The sequence below is a fragment of the Kogia breviceps genome, chromosome 5 (assembly GCF_026419965.1).
Source record: "Kogia breviceps isolate mKogBre1 chromosome 5, mKogBre1 haplotype 1, whole genome shotgun sequence".
Lineage (NCBI taxonomy): Eukaryota > Metazoa > Chordata > Mammalia > Artiodactyla > Physeteridae > Kogia > Kogia breviceps.
The window spans coordinates 66,028,667-66,045,553 of record NC_081314.1 but is presented as its reverse complement, the minus strand read 5'-3'; the positions used below and the strand labels follow the sequence as shown (position 1 = coordinate 66,045,553).

At 39.5% G+C, this 16,887-nt stretch overlaps 1 protein-coding gene across 2 annotated transcripts in view; it reads left to right on the top strand.

Annotated features, from left to right (window-relative positions):
• Nucleotides 1-15,975, top strand: part of MCCC1 (methylcrotonyl-CoA carboxylase subunit 1) — a 68,030-nt gene extending 52,055 nt beyond the window's left edge. For both annotated transcript variants that reach the window (XM_059064530.2, XM_059064531.2), the window contains 6 exons: nucleotides 1,031-1,117; nucleotides 6,275-6,324; nucleotides 9,276-9,413; nucleotides 10,945-11,052; nucleotides 14,178-14,249; nucleotides 15,032-15,975. In XM_059064530.2, the coding sequence (XP_058920513.1) occupies nucleotides 1,031-1,117; nucleotides 6,275-6,324; nucleotides 9,276-9,413; nucleotides 10,945-11,052; nucleotides 14,178-14,249; nucleotides 15,032-15,160 (584 nt within the window). In that variant the 3' untranslated portion in view covers nucleotides 15,161-15,975. The remainder of the gene's footprint in view (nucleotides 1-1,030; nucleotides 1,118-6,274; nucleotides 6,325-9,275; nucleotides 9,414-10,944; nucleotides 11,053-14,177; nucleotides 14,250-15,031) is intronic.
• Nucleotides 15,976-16,887: the final 912 nt, after the last annotated feature.

Below are 16,887 nucleotides of genomic sequence, written 5' to 3'. Positions count from 1 at the left end.
TCATTCAAGAAAGTTACATTGAAAGCTTAAAATATATAACTATATTTGGAGACTTGTGCTCTGTCCTCATTTGGTCCTTTTACATTAAATAAATGCATCTAACTCTACCCCATCTGGTATTCCTAAGCCTGGACTTAGCATTTTTAGAATGGAGTGTCCTCTTACTCTCACTTTCCTTTTTAAAATTTATAATCAGCACAGTGAGGAGTTTCAGAATAAATTGCTTCAATTTAGCTACTCTGTAGCTCCTGGATATTGTCTAACAGAGGGTGAACACACAAATGTCTGGGACGGACCAGTAACAGAGAAGAGTAAAAGAGGCCAGGTAAAAGAAAAATAGTGAGTGGTGAGGATTTTGGTGACCTGGAATGCATTTGTCCTGTCAAAAGGGGTGACTACTGTGCAGTTTACATCACCAGAGGATGAGAGTTGAGGCTGCAAATATTCTGATTTTCAAGAGAAACTGGAATTATTTTCATATAAATTTCCTGAGCTGTAAATGAAAGTGTCTAATTTAAATTTAAAGCAATGAGGGTGCTTCCCTGGTGGTCCAGTGGTTAAGAACCTGCCTTCCAATTTAGGGGATGTGGGTTCTATCCCTGGTCAGGGGACTAAGATCCCACATGCCACGGGGCAACTAAGCCCACGCACTGCAACTACTGAGCCCACGCGCCGCAGCTAGAGAGTCTGCATACTGCAACTACAGAACCTATGCACTCTGGAGCCCACAAGCCACAACTACTGAGCCCGTGCGCTCTGGAGCCCACGTGCCACAGCTAGAGAGACGCCCGCGTGTCACAACAAAGAATCCCATGTGCTGCCACTAAGACCCAAGGCAGGCAAAAATAAATAAATAAATATTTTAAAAAGAAAAAAATAACTTTTAAAAAAATTTTTTTTAAATAAATTTAAAGCAATGAATAGAACAAAGAAAACACATTTGAGCTGCCAATATAGGACCTCTTACGTTTTCTTTTGTTAGTAAGCTTGATGTTCATTAATTTGTTGTTGAATTTTAAATTTTTTCTAGATCAATACTCTCCTTTTGTATCCAGCAGTGGAAGAAGACTGAATATCTGTTATACCAGAAGCATGACTCTTAGGGATGGTAAAAACAGTAAGTAATGTTTTGTTAAAAGAGGAATGTGCTTCATAGAAATATAGTACATTTACCTGAAAAAAAAGGATTCAGTCTGGCCACTATCAGTTACATTTTTTAAGATCCCTAGCCTAAACATTGGAAGGAAGCATGCTAAAATAATAGAATTGATTGGCCCTGGGTGGTAGAGTTAATGATTTTTTTTTTCTTTTTTACACTTTTTCTATATTTGGTAAATATTTTTAAAATATGTCATAAAACGTACATAGCAAAATGACTGAAATTAAATATGATAAAACATTAGTGAGATTACCATTGGATGGTGGGATTTGAGACAGTCTTTTTTCCACCTCTTCTTTGTACTTTCTTTGCTTTGCAGTTTGTCTTCAGTGAGCATGTATGACTTTTAAAGAAGAAAAACAATAACCAAAACTACTCCAGGAAAGAAGGATTGCCCAATGCTCAGGCAGCGTTAATGACAGGGCGTCACTGCTTTACCCACCTATTGGTGGTGAAACTGAGGCATGGGAAGTGCAGTAAAACTTGCTCAAGTCTAGTAAGTGGCAGAGCCAAGATTGACACCCAGTCTTTCTGACCTGTGGCCAGTCTTTCTGGCCCCTGTGCTATTTCCACCACTTTTCCAGTGGAAAATTGAGTTTTGATTGCAAACTAATTTGAATAGGCTCAGGAGGGGGCCTGATTTATTGTAACTTAAGTCAGGAAGGGCTGACACCTAAGCCAGAAGGTGGTTTATAAACTTATGGCTGGAACAGTGTACCAGAGGAACCAGAATCCTGTGATCGCAGGTGGCTGTATCCCTCTTGCTGCAGGACAGTTTGCCTGGCAAGCCAGATGGGTGCAGACTCAGGGCTGGGAGGACTGGATGACCTTAAATGTGAGGTGTCAATGAACAGTGATAACTCCATTATCAGAATGTGCCTACCAGGTAGAACAGAATGCTCCTGCCAGCTCATCACAGTACCCTCTGTCCCAGACAGAGTGGGATTTTCTGTACCTCAACTCTGTGTAGATATCCAGTCACTTATTAAAAGATTCTTTGTTCACAAAAGTTGATTGGGTTATAGCTCTTTAGGTATTTTTTCATTCTGAACCTGGATGGTTATTGCCCTACGTGCCTTGAGTACATGGAAAGAAAGTTTGCAAACATCCCTTATAAAGTAGCATTCTGCAAATGGTTAACCTATCCATTTTATACTGGTGTATTTATTCATTTCGTCCTAAACAGCCTCCAAAATCTGGGATTATCTTACTCTAGACTCCTATATGCTAAACACAAGTATCAGCAGCAAAGTTTCAGTGACCTCTTCAACCTAAATTAAAAAAATCACATGTGTGATTGTAATTCAGATGAGCCAACTGTGTTATTTGGCATGGATCTTCACTAAGGCTCTGAGCAGTGTTTTGAATTATGCTGCATTTTGGGGGAGTTTGTTTTTTTAATTTTTAAAGTAACTAAATATATATTTGAAAAGCCAATATGCATGCTGTTCACTACATCTTTTTGGTAGTATTTTTCAACAATAATCCAGGTCTGAATATAGCAGCTTTCAGAATGTAATGGTGAGTCTCTAATATATGCTAATCAGTAGTGACCATGGTTGAATAAGAGAGTGCTCCAAACAGGAAGTCTAAGGGCCCAGAAGCATTTGTGAATCTAAAGTAGAACCAACTCCTAATGATCTCAGTAAGAACGACCCAGCATTTTAAATATTCAGGGCTTGAAAAATAATCTTCCTTTGTTACTATGGCCATGTTTCACAGAACCCTGCCCTACCCTCAATAATAATGGCTACGATTTATTGAGTGTTTGGTATATATCAGACACTTTGTTAAGCACGTTCCATGGATTATTTCATTTGCATTTTCAGAATAGGCCAATGAGATCAGTGTTATTATTAGTGTCAACTTTATAAATTGAGAACCAAGTCTTAGAGAGATTAATAGTTTTCTTGAAGTCACACCAAAACTAATTGGTGAAGCCAGAATTTGAACCCATGCTCCAGGGTACATGTGCTTACCTAACACTGCACCATGCTAAACTTATGTACTTTATTAAGTATGTAAGAGGATATTAAGCATATATTAAGTTTATAAGAGGATGTTTAAGGTTCTCTTGTGGGGGTCAAGAGATACCTAGACGAGGGAGGAACAAATTCAGTTACCCTATAATATATAAAAGAATTTAGAGTTTTCCTGGCAATGTCTTTACTATGATTCTTTTCTTTTAATTTTTAAAATGTTTATTTTTTTTTTTATTTTTGGCTGCATTGGGTCTTCGCTGCTGCTCTGCAAGCTTTTCTTTAGTTGTGGCGAGCAGGGCCTACTCTTCATTGTGATGCGTGGGCTTCTCATTGCGGTGACTTCTCTTGTTGCAGAGCATGGGCTCTAGGTGCGTGAGCTTCAGTAGTTGCAGCATGCGGACTCAGTATTTGCGGAACATGGGCCCTAGAGCACAGAGGCTTCGGTAGTTTGTGGTCCGTGGGCTCAGTAGTTGCAGCGCGTGGGCTCCTACAGTGCGTGGGCTCAGTAATTGTGGCTCTTGGGCTCTAGAGCGCAGGCTCAGTAGTTGTGGCGCACAGGCTTAGGTGCTCAGCGGCACGTGGGATCTTCCCGGACCAGCAATCAAACCCATGTCCCCTGCATTGGCAGGCGGATTCTTAACCACTGAGCCACCAGGGAAGTCTTTTACTATGATTCATTCGGCATTCATGTCAGTTAACTACTTTACATATCTTATAAATTGAAAGAAAACTGATCTGGCATAATTGGATGTATTTTCTTATAAGAAAGTTTAAAGATATTGGTAAGATATATGGGGAAAGTTTCATTCATTCATACATTCAGTACAAAGTTTTTGAAAAAACAGATATTCTGAGTAATGTAAAGAAGAGAAAAAAAGATGTAAGAAATTTACCATTTGGCAAAGAAGAAGTGTATATGTTGGCAAGATGGATGGTGCAGTGGTTAATAATGCAGGCCCTGGAGTCAGACTGTATGGGTTGAATTCCGCTCCCCTCTTGTCTGTGACCCTTGGGCAAGTCACACTCTCTAAGCATCTAGTGTCCTCAGCCATAAATGGGGATGGTGGTGGCAGTTACTTCCTTGGGTTGTTGAGTATATTAAATGCGGCAACACCTATAAAGCATTTTAGCTCATTAAGCATTTAGCTCATTGAATGACCTAGAGCAAGCAGTCAATAAACAGTAGCTATCATCATCATCATCATTATTATTAAATTATCCCCTTGCTACTATGAAAAGAACAAAATAGATATGTCACATGTTAATTTTTAAAAGTTGGTTTCAGAACAATATTATAACAATATCCTATTTTTATAAAAGAAAAATGTAAATTTGTGCATTTGAAAAAATCTAAAAGGATTCACACATTAAATGTTTAATAATAGTACATCTGGGCAATAGAGGGGACTTTTTAGTTTATAAACTTCAGTATTTAACTTTTGTGAATATTTTTGCAATTTTTAAAAAATATTTTATTTTATTTATTTATTATTTTTGGCTGCATTGGGTCTCCATTGCTGCGCACGAGCTTTTCTCTAGTTGTGGTGAGCAGGCTTCTCATTGCGGTGGCTTCTCTTGTTGCGGAGCACGGGCTCTGTAGTAGTTGTGGCGCACAGGCTTAGTTGCTCCGCGGCATGTGGGATCTTCCTGGACCAGGGCTCGAACCCGTTGTCCCCTCCATTGGCAGGCAGATTCTTAACCACTGTGCCACCAGGGAAGTCCTATTTTTGCAATTTTAAAAAACAACTGATAAAGAGAAAAATCACTGTCATATAAAACTGGATGAGGGGAGAATCATAATGGTGTTTTATATGCTGACATCTTAATGTTCGGAGGAGAGAGAATTCATTCCACTTAGACAGACTCCTCCCAAGGACAGTGAGTGAGCGTGTTATGTCAGTTGGTGTGGCTGAGGACTAGCAAAGTGTGAAGGAGGAGCATGAGCAAAGAGGCACAATTGTGGGGAAGGCTAGAGGCATATATGGAGAATATTAATTGGCCCATTTTCCCATTTGTTTGGAACACAGGGCTATGTAGAAGAAGAGTGGGAAACAAGACTGTGAGTTTGGTACCTTCCATACCAGGCCAAGTATTTTGAATGTGGTGGGGACATGCTAGGCGGCATCAGCTGGAACGGTTGAGACAGGAAGCAGGAAGTTTTGGAAGGACCTCTTTGGAGGCAGCCAGGCCAGAAGCTGTGGGACTGAATCAGAGTAGAGCGATGGGAATGGACAGGAAGAAGTGTAGAGGACAGGTCCTTCAGGGAAAGAATTTGGCAGCTTTGTGGTGACTCTTGGAGGTGGAAAGCGAAGGAGAAGGCAAGAATGATAGGTTATATAAATCTGGATGACAAGAAAAATGCTGTCAGTCATGGAGCTCACAGGTCAGGAGGGAAGGCAGGCAGAGTGGGGAGGTGATTTGTTGGCTCCACCATGTTTATTTTAAAGTGCCAATGGAGGAGTGACTAACTAGAGTTCTGGAGAAGGAAGGTCAAGGCTGGAAACAGATTTGAACTGGCAGCATCAGGATGCTGGTTGATGTGTCAGGAGTAAATGAAATGACTGGTTTGCATTCTCTACCCCACAAAATTTCCATCTCCTAGGATAGTCTTTAACCTATTCTGTATTCACATAATGATATAAATATATTGTATATTATATTTGTATAGTCTGCACTTTCACATTTATTTAATCATTTACATTCTCATACCCAGCTGATAGATCAGAATGGATCAGGAAAGCAAGATTTTAAATGACTTGGTCAAGATTACAGAGGTGATCATGCCACAGATGGCAGATTTGGGTCTTAAGCCAGAACTTCTCTTTCCCAATTACTTACATTTTCTACTCTGACACTTACAGCCTTTCTTGTTGAGGGGAAAGTATCTGAAATATCCTATAAACTTAAAAGAGCTAAAACTCCAGTTTTAAAAAAGAAAAGTTTGAAATTCACCTTTATTGAAACCTGTCTGATTTTTAAATTTTTTTAATCTTTATTGTCAGGGAGTTAAAAGGTGTTGATATCCCTAACAACTAGTTATCCTTAGGTTGAAAGTGAGGTTTTCAGAATCTCAGTTACTGAATAAATGAATGTCTTCTAATTTTTCTTCAATTTCCCCCCTTTCTCCATAAAGATGTAGCCATAGCTGTAACATATAACCGTGATGGGTCACATAGCATGCAGGTAAGCCTTTTTGGTTTTGTTCTACAGCTCAGAGCTGGATCTGATCTCTGTCATACTAAGTAGAGTATTTTTTAACTCTCTACTTTCTCTTAAGCCATTGATTATTATGACTATAATTACAAGAATGTCATGAGCTTTTATTACAGATCAATTTGGAGAAATTACCCCCTATACAGTTTCTGATTATTTATTCAGTTTGGCTGTGGGGTTCCTTAAGAATAAAAGATTGGTAAAAAAATAATAATAATAGTTTTGAATCAGACACGTAACAAGCCCCTAAATTATGTGAATGTATTTATATCTAAAGTAATAGTTCTCAAATTTTTTGGTCTCAAGACCTCTGTACACTCTTAAAAGTTATTGAGACTCCCCTAAGAGCTTTTGTTTGTATTAGTTACATCTATTAATATTTGCCATTTAGAAAATTACACTGAGAAAAAAATTATTATTCTTTTAATGTATGCTTTTAAAATATACATATATATAATTTACCATTTTAACCATTTTTAAGTATACAGTTTAGTGGCATTAAATACATTTACATTGTTGTGCAACCATCACCACCATCCATCTGCAGAACTTTTCTCCTCTTCCAGAACTGAAACTCTGTACCCATTAAACAGTAAGAGCCCACTCCCACTCCCACTTCTCCACCTACCCCTCCTCCAGCAATCACCATTCTACTTTCTGTCTCTGTGGATTTAACTACTCTAGGTACCTCATATAAGTGGAATCATTCAGCATTCCTCCTTTTGTAATTGGCTTATTTCACTTAGCATAATGTCTTTGAAGTCCTTCTGTTGTTGTAGCATATGTCCAAATTCCCTTCCTTTTTAAGGCTGAATAATATTCCATTGTATGTGTATACCACACTTTATTTATCATCTTTCAATGGACACTTGGGTTGCTTCCACCTTTTGCCTATCGTGAATAATGCTGCTATGAACATCAGTATACAAATATCTCTTCGAGACCCTGATTTCAATTCTTTTAGGCATATACCCAAAGAAGTAGAATTGCTGGGTCATATGGTAATTCTCTTTTTAATTTTGGGGGGAACTACCATACTCTTTTCCATAGTGTCTGTACAATTTTACATTCCCACCAACGGTGCACAAAGGATCCAGTTTCTCCACATCCTTCCTTGCCAGCAATTATATTCTGGTGGGTTTTTTTGTTTTGTTTTGTTGTTGTTGTTGTTTTTCTTTTTTTAAAGAAACCATCCTCAGGTGTGGAAGTAGTATCTGACTGTGGTTTTGATTTGCATTTCCATAATGACTAATGATGTTAAGCATCTTTTCGTATGCTGATTGGCTATTTGTTTATCTTCTTTAAAGAAATGTCTATTCAAATTATTTGCCTTTTTTTAAAAACTGGGTTGGGTTTTTTGTTGAGTTGCAAGATAAATGGAGAAAAGATTATTACAAGCACACATTCCATTGGCCATCAGAGCAATAACATTATCACATGTCCTGCAATCTCTAGAAAATTCCACTGTATACTTGAGAGAATGAGGGTAAAAAAAGACAAATAACATTATATTATTATGAAATTGTTTGACTTTGTGGAACTCCTAAAGGGGTTTTGGGGACCCCAAGGGATCCACAGGTCATACTTTCAGAATCTCTAGTCAAAATTTTTATGATAGACCTCAATTTTTTAAAGTCCATTATACTGGCAAAATGAAATGCTAAAAGGGTTAAAAAACAATATGAGAACTCAACCAAATTCCTATAGTAAGTGTATATTCAGAGAATAGAATAAATCATTTTTAGTATGAGCTAAGAGATTTCAAATTCTGCAAAATGAATTTATCAATGATGCGCTTTAAATTACCCAATGCTTTGAGACACACTGGTTTTCTTTCTCTGAGATTCGGGCAAATGATGGGAAATCTACTTACTTTAGTATGTGAGAGTTGCAATTCATATTGGTACCTCTGTAGGAACCCCTTCTTATCCCTTGGTAAACGGTAAATTAAATTGCAGATTTGTTCTAATCTGCTCATGGAACTACATTCACGAACTTAGAATGTGCTTCTGTAGATCTTTAAACAAAACTGTTCCCAGTCTAACCTTTATGTCCTGAGAATTCCACATTCAAATGGCTGTTTTAGTAGGTTACAAAGCAGAGTAAAAATGTCATATTTTTTAACTTAGGATAGATGAACCTTGTATAAATACTGCAGTGTGACCTATTTCACTTTAACCTACATAATATATTTGAAAAGAACAGCCACAGGACTCTGACACTAACATAGGAATTGAAATGAAAAATAAAGAAGATTTAAATGAATTTTCTGTGTGTAAGGGAAATCTTTTTCTTGAGTGTGTATATGAGAAAATGTCCTTTTAAACAGAAAGGTTTCATGTCCTTTTGTCAGCTTCCTTGGAAGATTAAGTGTGAAATCTGTTCTTCGGTACTCTCTCACTCAGAGTAAGAAAACTGTGGTCAATCTCCAGCTAATTTATCTTCTTAAATCCTAACTGAAACCCATGAAATGTATCTACATGTTGGTGAAATCTATCTAATTATGGGGTTCTGGCTTTTTTCTTTACTAACTTTGGCACAGTAAAACTAAATTTGACTTTGGGTACTCAGAAATGAGTACTAACATGTAATATACTCATCTGAATTTTAATAATTTTGCTTACTTTGATCTGTATTTCTATTTCACTTTTTTATTGCCATTCTTAAATGAACATTTATGTAGCAGTATGGTGCTATAGATATGTTCTATAACTCTTTTTTTCCTTTTAATTGTCTTAACTGCTGTTTCTTTCTAGAGTGTTTTGTTTATGAATCTTAGGAGGAAATTTCCTACATGACTAAAAAAAAACATTTTACCTATTATCTTTTGAAACTTACGAGTAAAGACTTGATTTTGATTTTAATTCTGTAGGGTTGTTCATTTATTTTATTTTAAGGATCTTATTTTTCTGTTTTTTCAGATTGAAGATAAAACTTTCCATGTCCTTGGTGATCTTTGCAGTGAGGGAGACTGCACTTACCTGAAATCTTCTGTTAATGGAGTTGCTAGTAAAACTAAGCTGATTATCCTGGAAAACACTATTTACCTATTTTCCATGGTAGTGTCTTTTCTTTATAATAACACTGTTGGAGTTTGGGAGAAAATTGCTTGACCAGAGGTATTCCACTGAGATAGTAGAAAGATCCTGCTTCCTTCTCTCACTGCTGTGACCTTTTCTTTGTCTCCCTTTCAGTCTGTTTCTTTGTCACATTTCCACCTTCTCTATTTCTCCATTCATCCCTTTTGTTCTCACAGATTCTCACTGACAGACACATATCCACTTCTTCCTTTAATTCTCAAACACCCGTACCCCCTTCTTGTCAGAGCGAATCTCCCTGATCAGGGAGCAGTGTTCTCTCAGGGATTTGAGGCCTGAAAACTTCCCCCAATCACCATCCTCCTAGCACTGGGAATCCTGGGGACTTGGGAGGGTGACCATTGTGGGAGGAGTCTGTGGACTGGATACTCCTTATGGGGGAGGTGGGTGGGGTTAGTGGTGGTCTCGTGGCAGTCAAAGGATGGTTGAGGTAGGCTTGGCATGGATTTGTTTAGGAGCTTGTTAGGAGACCTTGGTGTTCTGCATGGGCGAAGAAAGGGAATGGATTATCAAATATACTGTGGCCTCTTCAGAGTCTTCTCACATTTGGGAACCATCTTCCAGACCACAGTCCTTTGTGATGAGATGCCTTTAGTATTCCAGTAATTAAACTACATATTAGGAGTTAAGGTTGATCTCATTTTACCAGGCATTTCTTGCCATAGTCAATGTGCTAGAACAATATGATGGCAGAGGCTGTAGAGTAGAGTGGTGAAGAGCATGAGTTCTGGAGTATGAAGCTACTTGGGTTCAAATCCTGGCCCTAGCAGCATCTGCTTGACCTTGAGCAAGTTAAACTCTCTAGGCTTCAGTTCTCCCATCTATGAACAGAAATAAATAAATAACAGTACCCAACCTATAAGGTTGTTGGGACCATCAATGACATTATATATACATATAGTTGTTAAGAAGAGTTCCTGGCTTAGACTAAGCACCTTATAGTGGGGTTGCTACTAAAAATGGCTTCCAGACAGTGGCTGTCTTTTACCAACAGTTATATACTTTAATTCTTTTGATCCCCTGTGAGGCATGTATGCCATTACTTCTTTACAGTGGGAAACCAAGACTGAGGGGTTTAGTAATGTGCTCAAGGTACAAAGCTAGATTAGAACCCTGGTATTAAAGATGACTGATATTTAGGGCTTCCCTGGTGGTGCAGTGGTTGAGAGTCCACCTGCTGATGCGGGGGACACGGGTTCGTGCCCTGGTCCGGGAAGATCCCACATGCCGCGGAGCGGCTGGGCCCGTGAGCCATGGCCGCTGCACCTGCGCGTCCGGAGCCTGTGCTCCGCAACGGGAGAGGCCACAACAGTGAGAGGCCCGCGTACCAAAAAACAAAAAAGATGACTGATATTTAACAAATAGTTTGAAAGACTCAGGTCTTCAAAATAGTTTGAAGACCTCAGGTCTATTAGTAAAACTACAGTGATCTAATTTCATTTCTGATTTATGTTATAAATATATATCCCATAAATATCATTTCTATTTATAGGATGGAAGTATTCAGATTGGCATTCCAGTCCCCAGATACTTGTCTTCAGTGAGCTCAGAAGGAACCCAAGGAGGTGCCGTAGCTCCTATGACTGGAACTGTTGAAAAGGTAATGATGTGAACGTATGTAGAATGATGTACATTAAGTCCTAATAAATGTCTTTGTTGAACTTTGTTGCATATATTCTTTTTCCCCCTCTCTAAATCTTGCTCATAGGAAAGCATCCATTTCAAGAAAACAAGAGGATCTATTATAGATTCAAGTTCTATATTACAGTGAAAATACCATTTACCTAATTTTTTTTTTTTTTTTTTTTTATGGCTATGTTGGGTCTTCGTTGCTGCGCACAGGCTTTCTCTAGTTGCAGCGAGCAGGGGCTACTCTTTCTTGTGGTGCACGGGCTTCTCATTGCAGTGGCTTCTCTTGTTACGGAGCATGGGATCTAGGCGTGCGGGCTTCAGTAGTTGCAGCACATGGGCTCAGTAGTTGCGGCGTCGGACCCTAGAGCACACGGGCTTCACTAAATGATGCGCGCGGGCTTGGTAGTTGTGGTTCCCGGGCTCTAGAGCGCAGGTTCAGTAGTTGTGGAGCACAGGCTTAGTTGCTCTGCAGCATGTAGGATCTTCCCAGACCAGGGATCGAACCATATCCCCTGCATTGGCAGGCGGATTCTTAACCACTGCGCCACCAGGGAAGTCTCCATTTACCTAATTTATGATAAAGACTCTTCTTTGAAGTGAGAATTTCCATCAAAGTACAAATAATCAAGGTTGTCTTTATATGATTAAAATGGAACATTTTGGGCTTCCTTGGTGGCACAGTGGTTGAGAGTCAGCCTGCCGATGCGGGGGACATGGGTTCATGGCCGGGTCCGGGAGGATCCCACATGCCGCAGAGCAGCTGGGCCCGTGAGCCATAGCCGCTGAGCCTGCGCGTCCGGAGCCTGTGCTCCACAACGGGAGAGGCCATAACAGTGAGAGGCCCGCGTACTGCAAAAAAAAAAAGGAACATTCACAAAGCATTATCCAAAATTTGAAAGGTATTGGTGAAGAACAATGTGGTTTGGTGTTGAATGCTGCATATATTCAGAGTTGAGATCCATACTGATATAACTTCCAATGGTGGAAGATCAGTAGTCTCCTTTTATATACTTACATATAGTAGGGTCCCCTTAAATGCATTTAAGTCATAAAAATTCAACTGTATGTTCTTGGTACCCATAAATAAAAGAAGAAAACAACTATTTAAATAGTGTGAGTGATTTCACCTACCATTCCTGTCTGGAAATGTTTGCCCCAGAAGGGCAGCAGACTTGAGGGACTTAGACATGCCTTTTGCTCATTCAGTCTCAGTTCCCACAGGCCTCTTGTAATATGGGCATCCCTACTCAGGGTGTACTTTTTTTAAAAAAATTTATTTATTTACTTATTTATGGCTGTGTTGGGTCTTCGTTTCTGTGTGAGAGCTTTCCCTAGTTGCGGTGAGTAGGGGCCACTCTTCATCACGGTGCACGGGCCTCTCACTATCGCGGCCTCTCTTGTTGCAGAGCACAGGTTCCAGATGCTCAGGCTCAGTAATTGTGACTCATGGGCCCAGTTGCTCTGCGGCATGTGGGATCTTCCCAGACCAGGGCTCGAACCCGTGTCCCCTGCATTGGCAGGCAGATTCTCAACTACTGTGCCACCAGTGAAGCCCCTCAGGGTGTACTTTTAAACATGCACTTTTTTCCCCCATAACTGACCTAAACCCAGATCATTGATTTCGTTGAATGCTACTAAAGTTATCACCCAGCATTGGGTGATTGTGGAGCTCTCTGACATGTTTCTCATTTTTCACAGTTTTGACTGTACACATTGACTTTAGAACCTAACTCTACTGTATGATGTTTCTGAAAACTACTTGATAACCATGTTAACCAAGAAGACAGTAAAACCATATGGGATATATGAGTTCATTTATAGTTGAAAAAAGGAAAATAGAGACTTTTCTGTGTTGCCAGTAAGTTTAATTCTTTCACATGAAGATTGTCTATGCATTTACTACACAAGGCCCTAAGACTTGAAACACTATCCTAAACAACCTAAAAACTAGAAAACCAGGCAAGACCCTCCACCCTGCCTGTAGTGAAAACGTTTAAGTGTAGTACAGGCATACAGCAGAGAGATTGCAGGTTTGGTTCCAGACCACCACAGTATAGCAGGTCACATGAATTTCTTGGTTTCCCAGTGCATATAAAAGTTATGTTTATACTACACTGTAGCCTATTAAGTGTGCAATAGCAGCATGTCTTTACATACCTTGGGCTTCCCTGGTGGCGCAGTGGTTGAGAGTCCGCCTGCTAATGCAGGGGACACGGGTTTGTGCCCCACTCTGGGAAGATACCACATGCCGTGGACCGGCTGGGCCCATGAGCCATGGCTGCTGAGCCTGTGTGTCTGGAGCCTGTGCTCCGCAACGGGAGAGGTCACAACAGTGGGAGGCCCGCATACCGCAAAAAAAAAAAAAAAAAAAAAGTACATACCTTGATTTAAAAATACTTAGATATATGTATAACCGAGTCACTTTGCTGTACACCTGAAACTAAAACAACATTGTAATCAAATATACTCCAATATAAAATAAAAATTTTAAAAAATCCTATATTGCTAAAAAATGCTAACCATCATCAGAACCCTCAGTGAGTCATAATCTTTTCACTGGTAGAGGGTTTGAAATTTTGCAAGAATTACCAAAATGTGACACAGAGGCACAAAGTGAGCAAATGCTGTTGGGAAAATGGTGCCCATAGACTTGATTGATGAAGAGTTGCCACAAACCTTCAATTTCTTAAAAAGAATTTTAAAAGCAATATCTGTGAGGCACAATAAAAGTGAAGAGCAATAAAACGAGGTGTGCCTGTAGTCAGTCCTTCCCTGTTGGTGATATGTCTTGTCTGTGTATTCATGAAAACACAAAAGGATCTTGAAATACATTAAGTGTATTCATCTGATTCAAGGAAAACTCAACGGGTTGGGGGGCAGGGGTGGGTAGCTAAGGAGTGCCCCCCACTGACAACAGTGCCCACAATGCCGGACTGACCTATGGGTCTCTGATTTGTGCCAGTATTTTTGTCTTTGGCGGACAAGACAACCACATAGACACATAGTTCTGCTGTGTACGTTTATATACCAACTCTGTGGACCACAAAGGACCTCTGTGTTTTTAAATATTAACCTGTCACTATGACTCTCTAGGTGTTTGTGAAAGCTGGAGATGAAGTAAAAGCTGGAGATTCTTTGATGGTTATGATCGCCATGAAGATGGAGGTAAGTGAAATCAAGGGTTCACTTGCCAAATAAACTTTGGGAGCTATCAGTCCCAATCATTCTTTTGTATTATTTTGTAAATTAAGACCATTTTAAATATTAAGAACCATGGTTTGATGAAACATTAACTGCAGGAAACAAAACCAAACCATCCTTCTCTTACATTTGCATTTTAATTTTGTGAGATCTGCCTGTCATTTGTGATTCTGAAATTATCAATAGCTTAGATTCAGGCAGTAACCCAACAGAATATTAGCTACTGGTATTTTCTAAGGCCATACCTAGGATGCCAAATATCAGTATCAAAGTGAAAACCTCAGTCAAGTTAAATTAGCTGTTTAGGTTTTTAGATGGTTAGAAATTGTAGGCCATTGGTTCTGAGCCCTGGTCACAAATTGCACCTGGGAAGCTTTTTGCAAAAGTACCTCCCAGACCAGTTGAACTGGGATTTCCTATAGGGGAGCCCAAGGATCAGTAGTTTTTAAAAGCTTCCCAGGTGAGAGTCTACTGTGAAGCTTGAGCTGAGAATTACTAGCTAATACAGAGCTTCCCAGTTATTGACCAGGTGCATCAAGGTAGTGATTCCTCTCAATCCCCAAGCGCACCATAAAACCGTTATTATTTTCTCTGTGTGCTGTGATATGAGAAAGATTGGGAAGCACTGATACATGACAAAACATCAAAATAATTGGCTTCATTTTTCACTTTTCATGTTTCTTGGTGTGCGCTCAACCCTCATTAGCATCACAGCCATTGTTTGTCATGCCTTTTTGTCTTTGCAGCATACCATAAAGGCTCCAAAGGATGGCACTATCAAGAAAGTGTTCTACAAAGAAGGTTCTCAGGCCAAGAGACACTCTCCTTTAGTCGAGTTTGAGGAGGAAGAATCTGACAAAAGGGAAGCAGAATAAACTACATTCAATAAGCGGCCAATTAAGCAGCCTCTTTTTTTTAAGCAGCCTGTTAAGTGTAGTATCTCTACACCAAAATGGGAAAGTGCCTTCCTGCTTTTCTCGGGGTCTGATGACCAGCACTTTTACTAAATGATTGTATGATTGGGCTTAAAACCGTTTTGTGGGCTTCCCTGGGGGCTCAGTGGTTGAGACTCCGCCTGCCGATGTGGGGGACACGGGTTCGTGCCCTGGTCCAGGAAGATCCCACATGCCGCGGAGCGGCTGGGCCCGTGAGCCATGGCCGCTGAGCCTGCACGTCCGGAACCTGTGCTCCGCAACGGGAGAGGCCACAACAGTGAGAGGCTCGTGTACCGCAAAAAAAACCAAAACCGTTTCGTATTTAAGAATCATGTACTTCGGTCACAAATACAATAAATTATATCAACATATTTCATACTAATAAAATTAAATTATACTTTTTTATTGGGAGACAATATAGTTTGTTTCTGCCTCAAGTTTTATACAATGTAGTGTTTTTAGGAAGGTGAGCAGCAACTTGATCAAAGGAGAACAACTGAAAGAGAAAAGGTCATTTAACTAAATAAAGTATTTCCTAGTCACAGTCAGGAGGAAAATGGACAGACAGTAACATATTTCAGAGACAGATGCCATAGCACTAAACCTAAGAGTTTTTTGCCAGAGTAACTTCTTAGGTAGTTTAAACTCATGGATGCTATTTGTTTCTTGTTTTTGTGATTGGAAAGTTTCTGTCTAGATTGCCTCTGCCTTTATTGTACTTTCTAAGCTTATATAAATATATATATACACACTTATGCTTTTGTGTATATGTATTTTATACACCTACATATTATATATTTAAATTGTATGCTAGAACATATTTTTTCTAGAAACGCACTTTAAGCCCGCTGCATTTTCAGGTATCTACTGAAGTGTTAAATATTTGTTGAACTGAGTTCTTACTGCACACATGAGATTATGTTAAATGTTGTAGAGAATACAAAGAAATTTTAAAATATGGTCTCTGTACTTTTAAGATACTGATGATTTAATTGGGGAAATAAGACATAATCATGTCAAAAGTTATGTGGGAAAACAATCAAATCTACAATTAAGTAATTCCATTGTCCAGAGAGTGGTGAGAAAGGTACCAAATACTAAATTTGGAAACGCTGAGTTCTCAAGTAAATCTGATCACACAGCTTAGTTAGAATGTCCAGTTTTCCAACAAGGCAGCATGAAACCTAGCACAGTAAGACATGAATGGGGGTGAAGGCTGATGGCATATGACTGGGGCAGGACATGTCTTCTAGGAGCTGGGGGGAAGAGAGTCCTGTGGGCAGGTGTACTCAGGGTAGGTTTCATTAGGAAGGAGAACCTAAGGGCAGTAGCAGGGGCGCAGGGGGTTTGCAGACTAGAAAGGAAGGAGCTGTTGAAAATGAGTAAGTTGTGTTCTATATCTGGGAGCAGATCTGCCTGATTGGAGTGGGAGGTACTTGGGGGTTAGGGAGGGACAATAAGAGAAAAGGTATGAAATTTAGGTTGGGACCAGATTTTAACTGGCATGGAATGGCAGGTTTGGACTTTATCTTGCAAGTTGTGTTTACACTCAATTATTTTTCAACAGGGAAAGCAGTGATTTTGAAAAAAATTATCTGGCTGTTAGTGCCCCTTGAAAAACAACTTTGACATTATTTCACAAGGTTGAACATTTGTATACCCTATGA